This window comes from Schistocerca gregaria, chromosome 1, assembly GCF_023897955.1.
Source record: "Schistocerca gregaria isolate iqSchGreg1 chromosome 1, iqSchGreg1.2, whole genome shotgun sequence".
Taxonomy (NCBI): Eukaryota; Metazoa; Arthropoda; class Insecta; order Orthoptera; family Acrididae; genus Schistocerca; species Schistocerca gregaria.
The window spans coordinates 1,091,905,362-1,091,921,026 of record NC_064920.1 but is presented as its reverse complement, the minus strand read 5'-3'; the positions used below and the strand labels follow the sequence as shown (position 1 = coordinate 1,091,921,026).

Genomic DNA, 15,665 nt, shown 5'->3' with positions numbered 1-15,665 from the left:
TTCATTTCTGTTACCTGTCACAATTCTTTGCTGCCTTGGAAATAGTGAACAAGGCATGTGTCCCAGCTAGCAGCCATCTGTGGCAGGGAGCAAGTAACTACTTTAGACGAGTTTAGTAATTCGTGAATGCACGTTTAAATACATGCAAGCTCTTGATTGCATGTGGCAAAGTTAATAACTTCAGTGGGTGCGTTTTCAGTCACATATCGATTTCCTGTGGGTTCTGCATGGAGCTGAGCATTTCCAAAGTGTGGCGGACAAGCCGACTAGTGTGACATCAGAAGTTTGTAGCAGGGTTCATATTGTTCGTAGCCGCTGCCATAACCTAATTACGTCACTGGCTTGAGGTAATATCACGTAACTGGTCTCACGAAATTATTTTCTTGTTTGTTATTTACCATTAGATATTACTCTCAGATATCACCAATTTTACCTGAATCCTCATATATTTTGTGATGAGAAACTGCGAGTGGATTCAATTCAGCCACGAGAGATCAAATAACAAATTGCTCAAATAAAGAAGCAGAGAAACTGACACACAATCTGAGAAGTAGGTGTCAAATTAATAGGCTTACACCAGGCTGAGAAGCACACGATTTTCTTTTCCCAAACTGTAAATTAGGTACGAGTTCTGTAACCCACATATACTACGACGTTGCAGACAGAACTGCAGTCATACCAGTAAACACTGAAACTTTTATTTCTTCCTCTCAACTTTAATCCCCTTCCCAATTTTTTCGTTGGTTTCGTTTACTGTAGCAGTATACGGATTGAATAATATTGGGGATACCATATGGTGCTGGTGTCTGAATCCCTTCTGAACTAGTGCTTGCCCTTCATGTGACACATTGCATTAAACTTAAATAATCTGTATTAATAATTAATCTGTTAAAGTGTCATGTTTGTCTGTTTGCCTCTGAAGATACTAATCCTCAAAACTACAAAATGGATACTAATTAGGTTTTCACAGGTAACTTCATCGTAGCTATGGGCATTGTATAGGCTACATTTCATCAAAACTGGACCATGAAAAAAAATATAGTCACACATAAATATAACGAAGTATGTATGTATACAGGGTGGACCATTGATAGTGACCAGGCTAAATATCTCACGAAATAAGCATCAAACGAAAAATCTACAAAGAACGAAACTCGTCTAGCTTGAAAGGGGAAACTGGATGGCGCTATGGTTAGCCCGCTAGATGGCGCTACCATAGGTCAAACGGATATCAACTGCGTTATTTTAAAATAACAACCCCCATTTTTATTGCATATTCGTGTAGTACGTAAAGAAATACGAATGTTTTAGTTGGACCACTTTTTTCGCTTTGTGATAGATGGTGGTGGTTGTTAGTATTTAACGTCCCGTCGACAACGAGGTCATTAGAGACGGTTGTGATAGATGGCACTGTAATAGTCACAAACGTATAAGTACGTGGTATCACGTAACATTCCGCCAGTGCGGACGCTATTTGCTTCTTGATACATAACCCGTTTACCAATTGCGGAAAGGGTCGATATCGTGTTGATGTGTAGCTATTGTGATCAAAATGCCCAACAGGCGTGTACTATGTATGCTGCTCGGTATCCTGGACGACATCATCCAAGTGTCCGGACCGTTCGCCGGATAGTTACTTTATTTAAGGAAACAGGAAGTGTTCAGCACATGTGAAACGTCAACCACGACCTGCAACAAATGATGATGCCCAAGTAGTGTTTTAGCTGCTGTCGCGGCTAATCCGCACATCAGTAGCAGACAAATTGCGCGAGAATCGGGAATCTCAAAAACGTCGGTGTTGAGAATGCTACATCAACATCGATTACACCTGTACCATGTATCTATGCACCAGGAATTGCGTGGCGACGACTTTGAACGTCGTGTAAGTTCTGGCAGTGGGCACAAGACAAATGGGAGGATGACAGATTTTTTGCACGCGATCTATTTAGCGACGAAGCGTCTTCCACCAACAGCGGTAACGTAAACCGGCATAATATGCACTATTGGGCAACGGAAAATCCACTATGGCTGCGACAAGTGGAACATCAGCGACCTCGGCGGGTTAAGGTATGGTGTTTCATTATGGGAGGAAGGATAATTGGCCTCCATTTTATCGATGGCAATATAATTGGTGTAATGTATGCTGATTTTCTACGTAATGTTCTACCGATGTTACTAAAAAATGTTTCACTGCATGACAATGGCGATGTACTTCCAACATGATGGATGTCCGGTACATAGCTCGCGTGCGGTTGAAGTGGTATTGAATAGCATATTTCATGACAGGTGGGTTGGTCGTCGAAGCACCATACCAAGGCCCGCACGTTCACCGGATTTGACGTTCCCATATTTCTTTCTGTGGGCAAAGCTAAAGGAGGTTTGCTATCATTAACCACCGAAAACATGCGTCAGCGCATTGTCGATGCATGTGCAAACATTACGGAAGGCGAACTACTCGTTGTTGAAAGGAATATCGTTACACGTATTGCCAAATGCATTGAGGTTGACGGACATCATTTTGGGCATTTATTGCATGAATGTGGTATTTACAGGTAATCACGTTGTAACAGCATGCGTTCTCACAAATGATAAGTTCACAAAGGTACATGTATTACATTGGAACAACCGAAATCAAAAAACCTACCTGTTACCAACTATTCGTCTGAAATTGTGAGCCATATGTTTGTGACTATTACAGCACCATCTATCACAAAGCGAAAAAAGTGGTCCAGCTAAAACATTCATATTTCTTTATGTACTACACGAATATGTAATTAAAATGGGCATTCGTGCATCGTGGCCTTCACTTATTTTTCATCTCCACCTTTACACCTTTGGTAGGTAGTTTGTTCTTACCCCCACAGCGATTCTTTCCAGATGGTAAGTGATACGTGTACCAAGTTCAGTTCACATCACTCCAGTGGTATTGGAGGAGATATGAAACATATACAGGGTGGTCCATTGATCGTGACCAGGCCATCTAGCGGTCCAACCATAGCGCCAACTGGTTTCCCCCTTCAAGCTAGACCAGTTTCGTTCTTTGTAGTTTTGCATGTTTTTTTGTATTTTTTTGTATTTTTTAACCTGGTATGTTTAGTGGAAACGTTGCGATGGAGGAGGATGCTTTTGTTATCAAACGTCGGCGCCTACAAGACCTCAGATATACACTCCTGGAAATTGAAATAAGAACACCGTGAATTCATTGTCCCAGGAAGGGGAAACTTTATTGACACATTCCTGGGGTCAGATACATCACATGATCACACTGACAGAGCCACAGGAACATGGACACAGGAAACAGAGCATGCAATACCCATATATTATTCTTCCAGTATTGGAGAACTAGAACACTTAGTGAGTAGCTAAAAATTCAGAAATAATTCCAAACTTTTACAAAACTTTTTCCGGCTGACATCCCCCACACAATGACGAAACTGCTGCATGGGGCATGATGTTTCATCTACATCCACGTCTACATCTACATGGATACTTTGCAAATCACATTTAAGTGGCTGGCAGAGGGTTCATCGAACCACCTTCACAATTATCTATTATTCCAATCTCGTATAGTGCGCGGAAAGAATGAAAACCTATATCTTTCCGTAGGGGCTCTGATTTACCCTATTTTATCGTGGTGATCGTTTCTTCCTATGTAGGTTAGTGTCAACAAAATATTTTCACATTCGGAGGAGAAATTTGGTGATTGGAATTCTGTGAGAAGATTCCGTCGCGATGAAAAACGCCTTTCTTTTAATAATTTCCAGCCCATATCCTGTATGATTTCTATGACACTCTCTCTTCTATTTCGCGATAATACAAAACGTACTGCCTTTCTTTGATCTTTTTCGATGTAGTCCATCAGTCCTATCTGGTAAGAATCCCACTCCGCGCAGAAGTATTCTAAAAGAGGACGGATTATAAAATGTAGACTGGCAATGGCAAGGAAAGCGTTTCTGAAGAAGAGAAGTTTGTTAACATCGAGTATAGATTTAAGTGTCAGGAAGTCGTTTCTGAAAGTATTTGTATGGAGTGTAGCCATGTATGGAAGTGAATCATGGACGATAAATAGTTTGGACAAGAAGAGAATACACTCCTGGAAATTGAAATAAGAACACCGTGAATTCATTGTCCCAGGAAGGGGAAACTTTATTGACAAATTCCTGGGGTCAGATACATCACATGATCACACTGACAGAACCAAAGGCACATAGACACAGGCAACAGAGCATGCACAATGTCGACACTAGTACAGTGTATATCCACCTTTCGCAGCAATGCAGGCTGCTATTCTCCCATGGAGACGATCGTAGAGATGCTGGATGTAGTCCTGTGGAACGGTTTGCCATGCCATTTTCACCTGGCGCCTCAGTTGGACCAGCGTTCGTGCTGGACGTGCAGACCGCGTGAGACGACGCTTCATCCAGTCCCAAACATGCTCAATGGGGGACAGATCCGGAGATCTTGCTGGCCAGGGTAGTTGACTTACACCTTCTAGAGCACGTTGGGTGGCACGGGATACATGCGGACGTGCATTGTCCTGTTGGAACAGCAAGTTCCCTTGCCGGTCTAGGAATGGTAGAACGATGGGTTCGATGACGGTTTGGATGTACCGTGCACTATTCAGTGTCCCCTCGACGATCACCATAGGTGTACGGCCAGTGTAGGAGATCGCTCCCCACCCCATGATGCCGGGTGTTGGCCCTGTGTGCCTCGGTCGTATGCAGTCCTGATTGTGGCGCTCACCTGCACGGCGCCAATTACGCATACGACCATCATTGGCACCAAGACAGAAGCGACTCGCATCGCTGAAGACGACACGTCTCCATTCGTCCCTCCATTCACGCCTGTCGCGACACCACTGGAGGCGGGCTGCACGATGTTGGGGCGTGAGCGGAAGACGGCCAAACGGTGTGCGGGACCGTAGCCCAGCTTCATGGAGACGGTGGCGAATGGTCCTCGCCGATACCCCAGGAGCAACAGTGTCCCTAATTTGCTGGGAAGTGGCGGTGCGGTCCCCTACGGCACTGCGTAGGATCCTACGGTCTTGGCGTGCATCCGTGCGTCACTGCGGTCCGGTCCCAGGTCGACGGGCACGTGCATCTTCCGCCGACCACTGGCGACAACATCGATGTACTGTGGAGACCTCACGCCCCACGTGTTGAGCAATTCGGCGGTACGTCCACCCGGCCTCCCGCATGCCCACTATACGCCCTCGCTCAAAGTCCGTCAACTGCACATACGGTTCACGTCCACGCTGTCGCGGCATGCTACCAGTGTTAAAGACTGCGATGGAGCTCCGTATGCCACGGCAAACTGGCTGACACTGACGGCGGCGGTGCACAAATGCTGCGCAGCTAGCGCCATTCGACGGCCAACACCGCGGTTCCTGGTGTGTCCGCTGTGCCGTGCGTGTGATCATTGCTTGTACAGCCCTCTCGCAGTGTCCGGAGCAAGTATGGTGGGTCTGACACACCGGTGTCAATGTGTTCTTTTTTCCATTTCTAGGAGTGTAGAACCTTTCGAAATGTGGTGCTACAGAAGAATGCTGAAGATTAGATGGGTAGATCACGTAACTAATGAGGAAGTATTGAATCGGATTGGGGAGAAGAGAAGTTTGTGGCACAACTTGACCAGAAGAAGGGATCGGTTGGTAGGACATGTTCTGAGGCATCAAGGGATCACAAATTTAGCATTGGAGGGCAGTGTGGAGGGTAAAAATCGTAGGGAGAGACCAAGAGATGAAAGCACTAAGCAGATTCAGAAAGATTTAGGGTGCAGTAGGTACTGGGAGATGAAGTAGCTTGCACATGGTAGAGTAGCACGGAGAGCTGCATCAAACCAGTCTGAGGACTGAAGACCACAAGAACAAGAACAACATGCACGTACTCCGCTTAACGTACCGGCCTTTTGTTCGGGTGGCTGTTAGCCGTTGCCTGTGTGACGGCGGGCAGGTGTCAGCGCGCGTCGTGTGGGTGTGCTTGGGCCGGCGCAGCCTGGGGCTGATCGAGCGCGAGACGAACCGGCTGTTCCGCTCGGACCCGTTCAACATCGCCGAGCGGCGCCAGCGGCGGCGCTTCGAGCCCACGCCCGTGGACGACCCGCCGCCCGACATCTGCAAACTGCACGCCTGCTCTCCCGCCGCGCTGGAGCTGCTGCGGCCCCGGGACGACTACCGCACGCTCGCCATCGCCGTCGTCGATTGGCAACCGTGAGTAGCCGCAGCTGCACTACCGCACCACATCTGCCTGTTGCGTGCAACGGCTCTTCTTGCTGCCGATTTGTTTCTATCCCATCTGTCTACTTCTTTTCTCTATTGCCTGATACAGTAGAGTCTCGATAGTTCGAGGTGATCGGGACCGGAACCATGTCGAACTATCGAAAACTCGGACTATCGAAATTTAAATGGGAAAAAGAAATATTATGATATTGTAAGTAATAATACTTTATTAAAATAAATGTATTTACACATGCATTTGCATTGGCAGAATAACAATAATTATTTATTTAGAGAAGTAATACTGAAGTGTCTTTTGTTTGGCGAAGCTGCAAAGTTTCCTCGCGGCAATGTCACGCCACCGTCTCAGGAGCAATAGGTCAGTTGGTGTCGCCGCAGGCTGCTGTTCCACGCAGCATATGGCGTCCTCGAGAGCAGCGTAGCCATCGGTGTGACTCATCATCGGTCCAGCCTCTGCCTTGTCATCCTCGTCACTCCCACATTGCGACGGAATGTTCAAATGGTTCAAATGGCTCTGAGCACTATGGGACTTAACATCTTAGGTCATCAGTCCCCTACAACTTAGAACTACTTAAACCTAAATAACCTAAGGACATCACACAACACCCAGCCATCACCAGGCAGAGAAAATCCCTGACCCCGCTGGGAATCGAACCCGGGAACCCGGGCGTGGGAAGCGAGAACGCTACCGCACGACCACGAGATGCGGGCGACGGAATATTAACCCTGTCAATTATAGAAGAGTCTGTCACTTCCAACTGTTCGTCCGAATTTAACCACTCGCCTACTTCCACCTCTTCTGCCTCTTCACACCCTGGGCAATCTTCTGATTAAATTACACAATGGCTGATCGTCCTCATCTGCTAAATCTTTGGTTTCCGTAATGAGATATTCACTCTGCAACGGAGTGTGCGCTGATATGAAATTTCCTGGCAGATTAAAACTGTGTGCCCGACCGAGACTCGAACTTGGTACCTTTGCCTTTCGCGGGCAAGTGCTCTACCACCTGAGCTACCGAAGCACGACTCAAGCCCGGTACTCACAGCTTTACTTCTGCCAGTATCTCTTGATGGTAGAGCACTTGCCCGCGAAAGGCAAAGGTCCCTAGTTCGAGTCTCGGTCGGGCACACAGTTTTAATCTGCCAGGAAGTTTCAGTTTCCGTGTCTGGCATACTTTCCTGTAGAATTTTCCTCCATGACTTAGAAATTATGTCTGACCTTATTTCGCTCCAAGATTCGCTAATCCAGTACACGACGTCCTTCAAAGTCACTTTCTTCAAAGCTCCTACAATGCTTTCGTTGTCTTCAGAATGCAGGATTCACTGTAGCAATCGCCGTCGATACTTTTTTTTAGACATTCCAGAACGCTCTGATCCATGGGCTGAATGAGACAGGTAACGTTTGGTGGGAAAAACAAGACGCGATTACCGTCGCACTGCAATTGTCCTGCATTTGGATGTGAGGACGCATTATCCATGAGCAAAATTGCTTTGCACGGTCGTCCACTTTCTTTTAAAAAATTCCTGCTGTCAGGTACAAATGAGCTAAAAAAACCAGTTCTTGAAGATTTCCTGATTCATCCAGGCATTATTCTGAAGTGTGTAGACAACCGGAAGAGCTGAGATGGATACATTCTTGAATGCTCTTGGCTTGGCAGACTTACCAATCACAACTAGTTTTAGTTTGTGGTTTCCAGTTGCATTTGAAGCTGCCATAACTGTCACCCGGTCTTTGCTTTTTTGTGTGCCCAGGAGCATTTTTTTCTTCACAAGAAGCAAGTGTTCTCGCTGGTAACATTTTAAAATTTCGCCCAGTTTCGCCAGTTATATATTTATTCATTAGACAAATTTTCGTCAGTTATGATTTTTTTAAACTCGACGATAAATTTTGAAACGGCCTGAGCGTCACCAGAGAGTTTTTCTCCAGATACGTCTAGTTCACGCTCTCCATTCCTCTTCTTCCATTTCTCGAGCCAGCCCGCCCACACTAGCGGCGAAATTGTCATATATCCTTCCTGCAGCTGGTTTCTGAAAAACAAAGCTTTCTATTGCAAGATTGAGCCAGACTGATTTGATGGGTAAACCACATGAACAATGCCTCACTGGTTTTTTCGAAGTCTGACTTCTTCATACTTCTTCGACTGAGAGATTCGTGTGAGCATTTCTGTGAAGAAAACTGTTCCAATTTAAGTCGGTTTCTTCGCCAGTCACCAACAGTAACTTCACCGACACCATATTCGAGAGCAAGTTTTTTTATTGTTTCTCCTTTGTCGTCTTAGTGCTTCTAATTTTAGATGCAAAGGCACCAATTTCCTCTTTTTTGTTACAGCACTCACCTTTGTAAGGTGTACAACGGAACACACAGTCAGCAAACAGAACGACACACAACGTTGTACACTACAGGTACTGGGACCTGCAGCAGCGTATGAACTCCTCGGTTTTGATCAGTAGCAGCCGGCAGCAGTCGGGGTATTTCGTGTCATACTGACAACAGATGTTCGTGCAAGAGGGCAGCGAGCTAATCGTCGGTGTTGATTGCATTTTTGTCTGCTTTGTCACTGAGCTGCACTTTCCCTATCTATCTTTTGAAATGATGTTTCCATTATTTATCATGTCAGTAAAAAAAAGAAGGTAGGTCGTTGCAACCTTAAAAAAACTCTACTGTAATTCATTTTAATTTTGGACAATCTATTCGTTTTTGTAATGCTGTTCTCACTCCCTTCCGTGTCTCTTCTCCTTCACGAATCCCCACATGAAGAAATCAAGCGCCATATTGTCGGATGAACGTGGTGGCCAGGCAGTGGGTCCTCCGCGTCCGATCCAACGATTGGGAAATTTCCTGTGCAGGAACTTGCGAACAGCAGTGGACCACTGCGGCGGAGCTCCATCTTGTTGAAAAATGATGCTGTCTTGTATCTGAGGGTACACAAACTGCTCCAAAATGCCCAGATACACTGTTTATTCCGCAAAGAAGGACGGCCCAACAGTCCTGTCGTGCATTAGCCCACACCAGACGTTTAATTTAGGGCTATCACGAACGTGTTCAATGACAACGTGCGGATTTTGGGAACCCCAAATCTGAACATTACGCCTATTAACACTTCCTGATAGATTGAAGGTTGCCTCATCTGACAGAGAGAATAAAAATCTTTCCAGGAAGCTGGTATCCATATCAATACGGCGCAGCCTATCCAAAGCAAATTGTTGTCGGCGTGGTTTGTCGTTCGGCGTCAGATGTTGCAAAATTTGCACTTTGTAAGCACACATACGAAGACGCTGGTCAACTATACGATGCAGTGTTGGTCGAGGTACATCATGTTGCCTAGGTGCTTGACGAATTGACTTACGTGGGCTTCTGAGAAATGTTTGTCTGATGTTCACCACTGTAACTTCCGACTCCGTAACATGCACTGCCAGAATGTTTCAGAACACTTCGTGTTGCCAGAAGCTTCCTGTGCCGTTCCTTAATTGTTTTGACATCAGCTAGATCACATTCAAACACACGACGATAGTTTCTCTGCACATTAATCGGCGATTTTGTTTCCGCTGCTTGCACGCGATTCTGTGGAGTCGTCATTTTCACTTCATGCTACCATCCTGCACTCTGGCGACGATACTTGGCACTTCTGATGCGGGAATATAAATTCTTTGAGATGCTCTACAATGTGGTGCATTTTTCACTGTCGTATCTGCTGTGGTTTTTCTTTCCTAGGTCCTTGAAATCTACATCTACATCTACATTTATACTCCGCAAGCCACCCAACGGTGTGTGGCGGAGGGCACTTTACGTGCCACTGTCATTACCTCCCTATTCTGTTCCAGTCGCGTATGGTTCGCCGGAAGAACGACTGCCGGAAAGCCTCTGTGCGCACTCGAATCTCTCTAATTTTACATTCGTGATCTCTTCGGAAGGTATAAGTAGGGGGAAGCAATATATTCGATACCTCATCCAGAAACGCACCCTCTCGAAACCTGGACAGCAAGCTACACCACGATGCAGAGCGCCTCTCTTGCAGAGTCTGCCACTTGACTCTGCTAAACATCTCCGTAACGCTAGCACGCTTACCATATAACCCTGTGACGAAACACGCCGCTCTTCTTTGGATCTTCTCTATCTCCTCCGTCATCCCGACCTGGTAAGGATCCCACACTGATGAGCAATACTCAAGTGTAGGTCGAACGAGTGTTTTGTAAGCCACCTCCTTTGTTGATGGACTACATTTTCTAAGGACTCTCCCAATGAATCTCAACCTGGCACCCACCTTACCAATATTAATTTTATATGATCATTCCAATTCAAATCGTTCCGTACGCATACTCCCAGATATTTTACAGAAGTAACTGCTACCAGTGTTTTTTCTGCTATCATATAATCATACAATTAAGGATCCTTCTTTCTATGTATTTGCAATACATTACATTTGTCTATGTTAAGGGTCAGTTGCCACTTCCTGCACCAAGTGCATATCCGCTGCACATCTTCCTGCATTTCGGTGCAATTTTCTAATGCTGCAACTTCCCTGTATACTACAGCATCATCTGCGAAAAGCCGCATGGAACATCCGACACTATCTACTAGGTCATTTATATATATTGTGAAAAGCAATGGTCCCCTAACACTCCCTTGTGACACGCCAGAGGTTACTCCATTGAGGTTACTCCATTGAGAACAACATGCTGTATTCTGTTTGCTAAAATCTCTTCAATCCAGCCACACAGCTGGTCTGATATTCCGTAGGCTCTTACTTTGTTTATCAGGGAGGTTTGAGTGGGACACCCTGTATTACCATCCTGTTCGAATCTACCGGTAACAAATCTAGCAGCCTGTCTCCGAGTTGCTTCGATGTCTCACTTTAATCCTATCTAATGGGGATTCCAAACACTCTAGCAGTACTCAAGAATTGGTCGCACTACTGTTGTACTTGTTGTCTCCTTTACAGATGAACCAGACCTTGCAAAAATGCTCTCGATAAATCGAACTCGAGCTTTTTGGCCCTCCCCCTACTACAATCCGCACATGCTCGTTCTGTTTCATATTGATGTGCAACGTTACGCCTAGATATTTAATAAACGTGACTGTGTGAAGCAGCATACTACTAATGCTGTATTCGAACGTTACAGGATTGTTTTTCCTTTGCATCTGCGTTAACTTACATTTTCCTACGTTCAGAGCTAGCTACCACTAATTACAGCAACTTCAAAGCACTGCGTCAAAATGGGCCAACTCCGTAAGTTACATATTGTATGACGTCACCTATGGAGGGCTGTGTTGGATAAACTACGAGACTAAATCCTAACAGTCTCCACCCGCTGGCTCAGTGATTGAGAAAAGGGCTGCTTATCACGTGTCTTCTAAAGATGTCTGGTTATCCCCATTGGAATTTTTCTATATAGTCGCAGCTCCTAACATACAATATGTATTTTTAATCCGTTAAACATCTTGTTACTGATACACTCCTAATTTAAGTCCACGACCCATTTCAGACTTAGCAGCCTTGCTATTTTGAATTTCATCTGAAACGTACTAACGTAGTATTAGGCCTGCCGTTCTCGACCCGAGACAAAGACTACGAAAATCCCGGATATCTGAGTCAAATCCAATTATTTTCCCGGACGAATACAGTCTGTCGACGATGGCCGCAATGTCTCGTGCGGAGTGGGGACATGAGAGCAGGAAATTTTTCCCTATTTGTCTTTCAGTGCTGACACCGCCAGCGTGTGCACCTCTCATATCGATCACCAGCTGCTTCAGCCTATTTCCAACAAATCGTATTTCTGTAGCCACAAAAAAGGGCGCCTCCAGACGTATATTAGCCCTACATAAGATGGTATACAGGATGACTCAGGAGGAACGGTACGTATTTTGACGGGTGAAAGCATTAGTGATTCTGAACAAAAAATGTGATGAGCACTTATGCCCTATCCCGAATGGTTTCCGAGACTAACGCTTTTCACGTACATTTTTATTTATTTTCTCTATTATTTATTGTCATTGTTTACAACGTACCACAGTAGTATAGGGAAGCTAAGACTTAACATTTTGATACAGTACGCTTGTGGTCTATCTAGTCGGAAAACTACATCAAACTGATCTACAAAAAGTACCTAGGCTACAGCGGACGTGTGTCGAGCGAGATTTCCAATATTCTTGCGATCCCTTCGCTCAGACTGTTAGTCCTAGATAGGGCCTTTTTTGTAGCTAATTTAATTTAGTTTAATTGTGTACTGAGACTCGTTTTCGTTGGAGGATGCGATTTTCGAGTTATTCAAGAGAAACGTACAAAAATGATATTAAACGTGTTCTATTTCGGAAACCGTTCGCAGTAGGGAATACGTAAAAATGAAACGTTTTGTTCAGAATCACTACTACTATCACGCCTCAAAGCATGTACCTTTCCTCCTGACACAGCCTGTATAAATGTTTTAGATAGTAAGACACGAAAAACTTAAGTTTATCCATATATCAGCGCAGACAAAAAATGTGTCACTAGTTGTTCTAGAGGATGTGTCCTCAGTTTTGCAAGCACTGTGCCTGAATATAAAGAAACTGTAAGCAGTCTGAAAGGACATATTAATTCTGAATACCCTGTTTACATAACATAGTAATGTGCGAAATCAATCTGTACGATGTATAACAAACAGCAGTCGGTGAAACAGCTCCAATCGACCTTCCTTGGCTCTACCTGGAGCCTAACACCATGAGAAGAATTAATTAGTACTAGTGTCTCATGTCAGTTACATGCTATGTGATTTTCGAAGCATCAAGAAAATACATGGGTCGTTGGGCAAACCCATAACATGTCACAAGATGGCCACCATGCAAATCATTTTATACTTCAAGCGAGGGTTGTTGTTGCTGTCGTCTTCAGTCCTGAGATTGGTTTGATGCAGCTCTCCATGCTACTCTATCCTGTGCAAGCCTCTTCATCTCCCAGTACCTACTGCAGCCTACATCCATCTGAATCTGCTTAGTATATTCATTTCTTGGTCTCCCTCTACGATTTTTACCCTCCACGCTGCCCTCCAGTATTAAATCAGTGATCCCTTGATGCCTCAGAACGTGTCCTACGAACCGATCCCTTCTTCCAGTCAAGTTGTGCCACAAACTCCTCTTCTCCCCAATCCTATTCAACACCTCCTCATTAGTTATGTGATCTACCCATGTAATCTTCAACATTCCTCTGTAGCGCCACAATTCGAAAGCTTCTATTCTCTTCTTGTCCAAACTATTTATCGTCCATGTTTCACTTCCATACATGGTTATACTCCATACAAACACTTTCAGAGACGACTCCCTGACACTTAAATCAATACTCGATGTTAACAAATTTCTCTTCATCAGAAACTCTTTCCTTGCCATTGCCAGTCTACATTTTATATCCTCTCTACTTCGACCATCATCAGTTATTTTGCTCCCCAAATAGCAAAACCCCTTTACTACTTTAAGTGTCTCATTTCCTAATCTAATTCCCTCAGTGTCACCCGACTTAATTCGACTACATGGCATTATCCTCGTTTTGCTTTTGTTAACGTTCATATTATACCCTACTTTCAAGACATTGTCCATTCCGTTCAGCTGCTCTTGAGAGTCCTTTGCTGTCTCTGACAGAATTACCATGTCATCGGCGAACCTCAAAGTTTTTATTTCCTCTCCATGGAATTTAATGCCTACTCCGATCTTTTCTTTTGTTTCCGTTACTGCTTGCTCAATATACAGATTGAATAGCATCGGAGAGAGGCTACAACCCTGTCTCACTCCCTTCCCAACCACTGGTTCTCTTTCATGTCCTTCTACTCTTATAACTGCCATCTGGTTTCTGTACAAATTGTAAATAGCCTTTCGCTTCCTGTGTTTTACCCCGGCCACCTTCAGAATTTGAAAGAGAATATTTCAGTCAACATTGTCAAAAGCTTTCTCTAAGTCTACAAATGCTAGAAACGTAGGTTTGCCTTTCCTTAATCTAGGTTCTAAGATAAGTCGTAGGGTCAGTATTGCCTTACGTATTCCTGCTGTATTCGTGCTCCTGGAGTAATAATGATCGAGCAATGCCAGTGTGACCCTGCCACTGTAATTAAGCTTCACCATGGCAAGTAAACTGAAATGGTCTCACTCAATTCTCTAGTCGCCATAGAATCTCCACAACAGTGTGGACGTCTACCGGATAAGGGCAGTCTTCTCTCCAAACAAGCCTTCACCAACCGAATATAGTAAATCTGTAACAGAACATACAGTAAAATCTTCCTTCAAACAAAAAGGCCTTCACGGCTTGCAACCCGCGAATGATTTCCATTGGTCGAAAACAAATGACTCCCCAAAGACATAAAATTGCTTCCAGTGACCATCCAAAGAGGTTGCTACAGTGCTTACATCGATTAATCGAAACTGGTTATAGCAGAAGTGCATAAAGTATTGCAAAGATAAATGTCATGGCCTACTAAAAGTAAAACATAATGGGAAGAAATCGAAGCGCCGAATGAACAGAGAGCTTGGAACGTCCTCTAACAAGTGGATTCCAAAGAAAGTGATGTCATAAGGTAGCTAAAGTGTTTCGTGTTTGAAGACACACCTTGTCGAAGATTCATACCGCACACAGGAAAGCGGAAACAAGTCATCCACTAAGTCACAACGCAAACGAAAATGTGTGCTGGATGGTAGTGACAGTCGGTCGTTGAAGTGGATTCTGAGGAAAAATAAGAGGACGACACCTGCAAAAGTCACTGCAGAACTGAATGTTGCACTCGCGAACCTTGTCAGCACCAAAACAACACAAAGAAGATCCATAAGCAAGTAATCGCAGGGTGTGCTGGAATACCACAACTACTCATAAGTGATGCAAATGCTAGTAACTGGAAAACGTAATGCTGAGGGCATAAAATCTCGACTATGGCGCCATGGAAGAGAGTCATTTGGTTGATGAGTCTTGTGGCACACTGTTGCAACTTCTGGCCGAGTTTTTATGGTGGGGGTTTGATAATAATTGGGGCAGCCAGATCGTGATATTCCGTGGACCCCATGGTTGCTCTGAAAGTTTGCATTACTGCCAAGGACTATGTGAAGATTTTTGCCTGCTTAGCTGAATATGCCAGCACGATAGCTCAGCGTGTTCAACCAGAGGGTTAGCTACTCTCGATAATAAAAAAAACTGAATGAATGGATCAACTAACTACCTGGATGGGTGTCATCAGACGTCACCCTCGAACAAATTCAACGAACAAAATGAGATTTAAAAAAAAGTGGTAACCTGCTAGCCTCCCATGCACTTGGTCTGGGTTCGATTCCTGGCCGGGTTGGAAATTTTCTCCGCTCATGGATTGGATGTTGTGTTGTCCTCATCATCATTTCATCCTCATCGCCCAATGTTGCGTCAACTGAAATAAGACTTGCACTTGGCAGCTGAACTTCCCCATATGGGACCTCCTGGCCAACAGTG

At 44.7% G+C, this 15,665-nt stretch overlaps 1 protein-coding gene across 1 annotated transcript in view; it reads left to right on the top strand.

Annotated features, from left to right (window-relative positions):
* The window catches only part of LOC126291091 (uncharacterized), a 141,571-nt gene that overhangs the window by 40,685 nt on the left and 85,221 nt on the right, over positions 1-15,665 (top strand). The window contains exon 4 of the mRNA XM_049984911.1: positions 5,952-6,208. Within this exon, the coding sequence (XP_049840868.1) occupies positions 5,952-6,208 (257 nt within the window). The remainder of the gene's footprint in view (positions 1-5,951; positions 6,209-15,665) is intronic.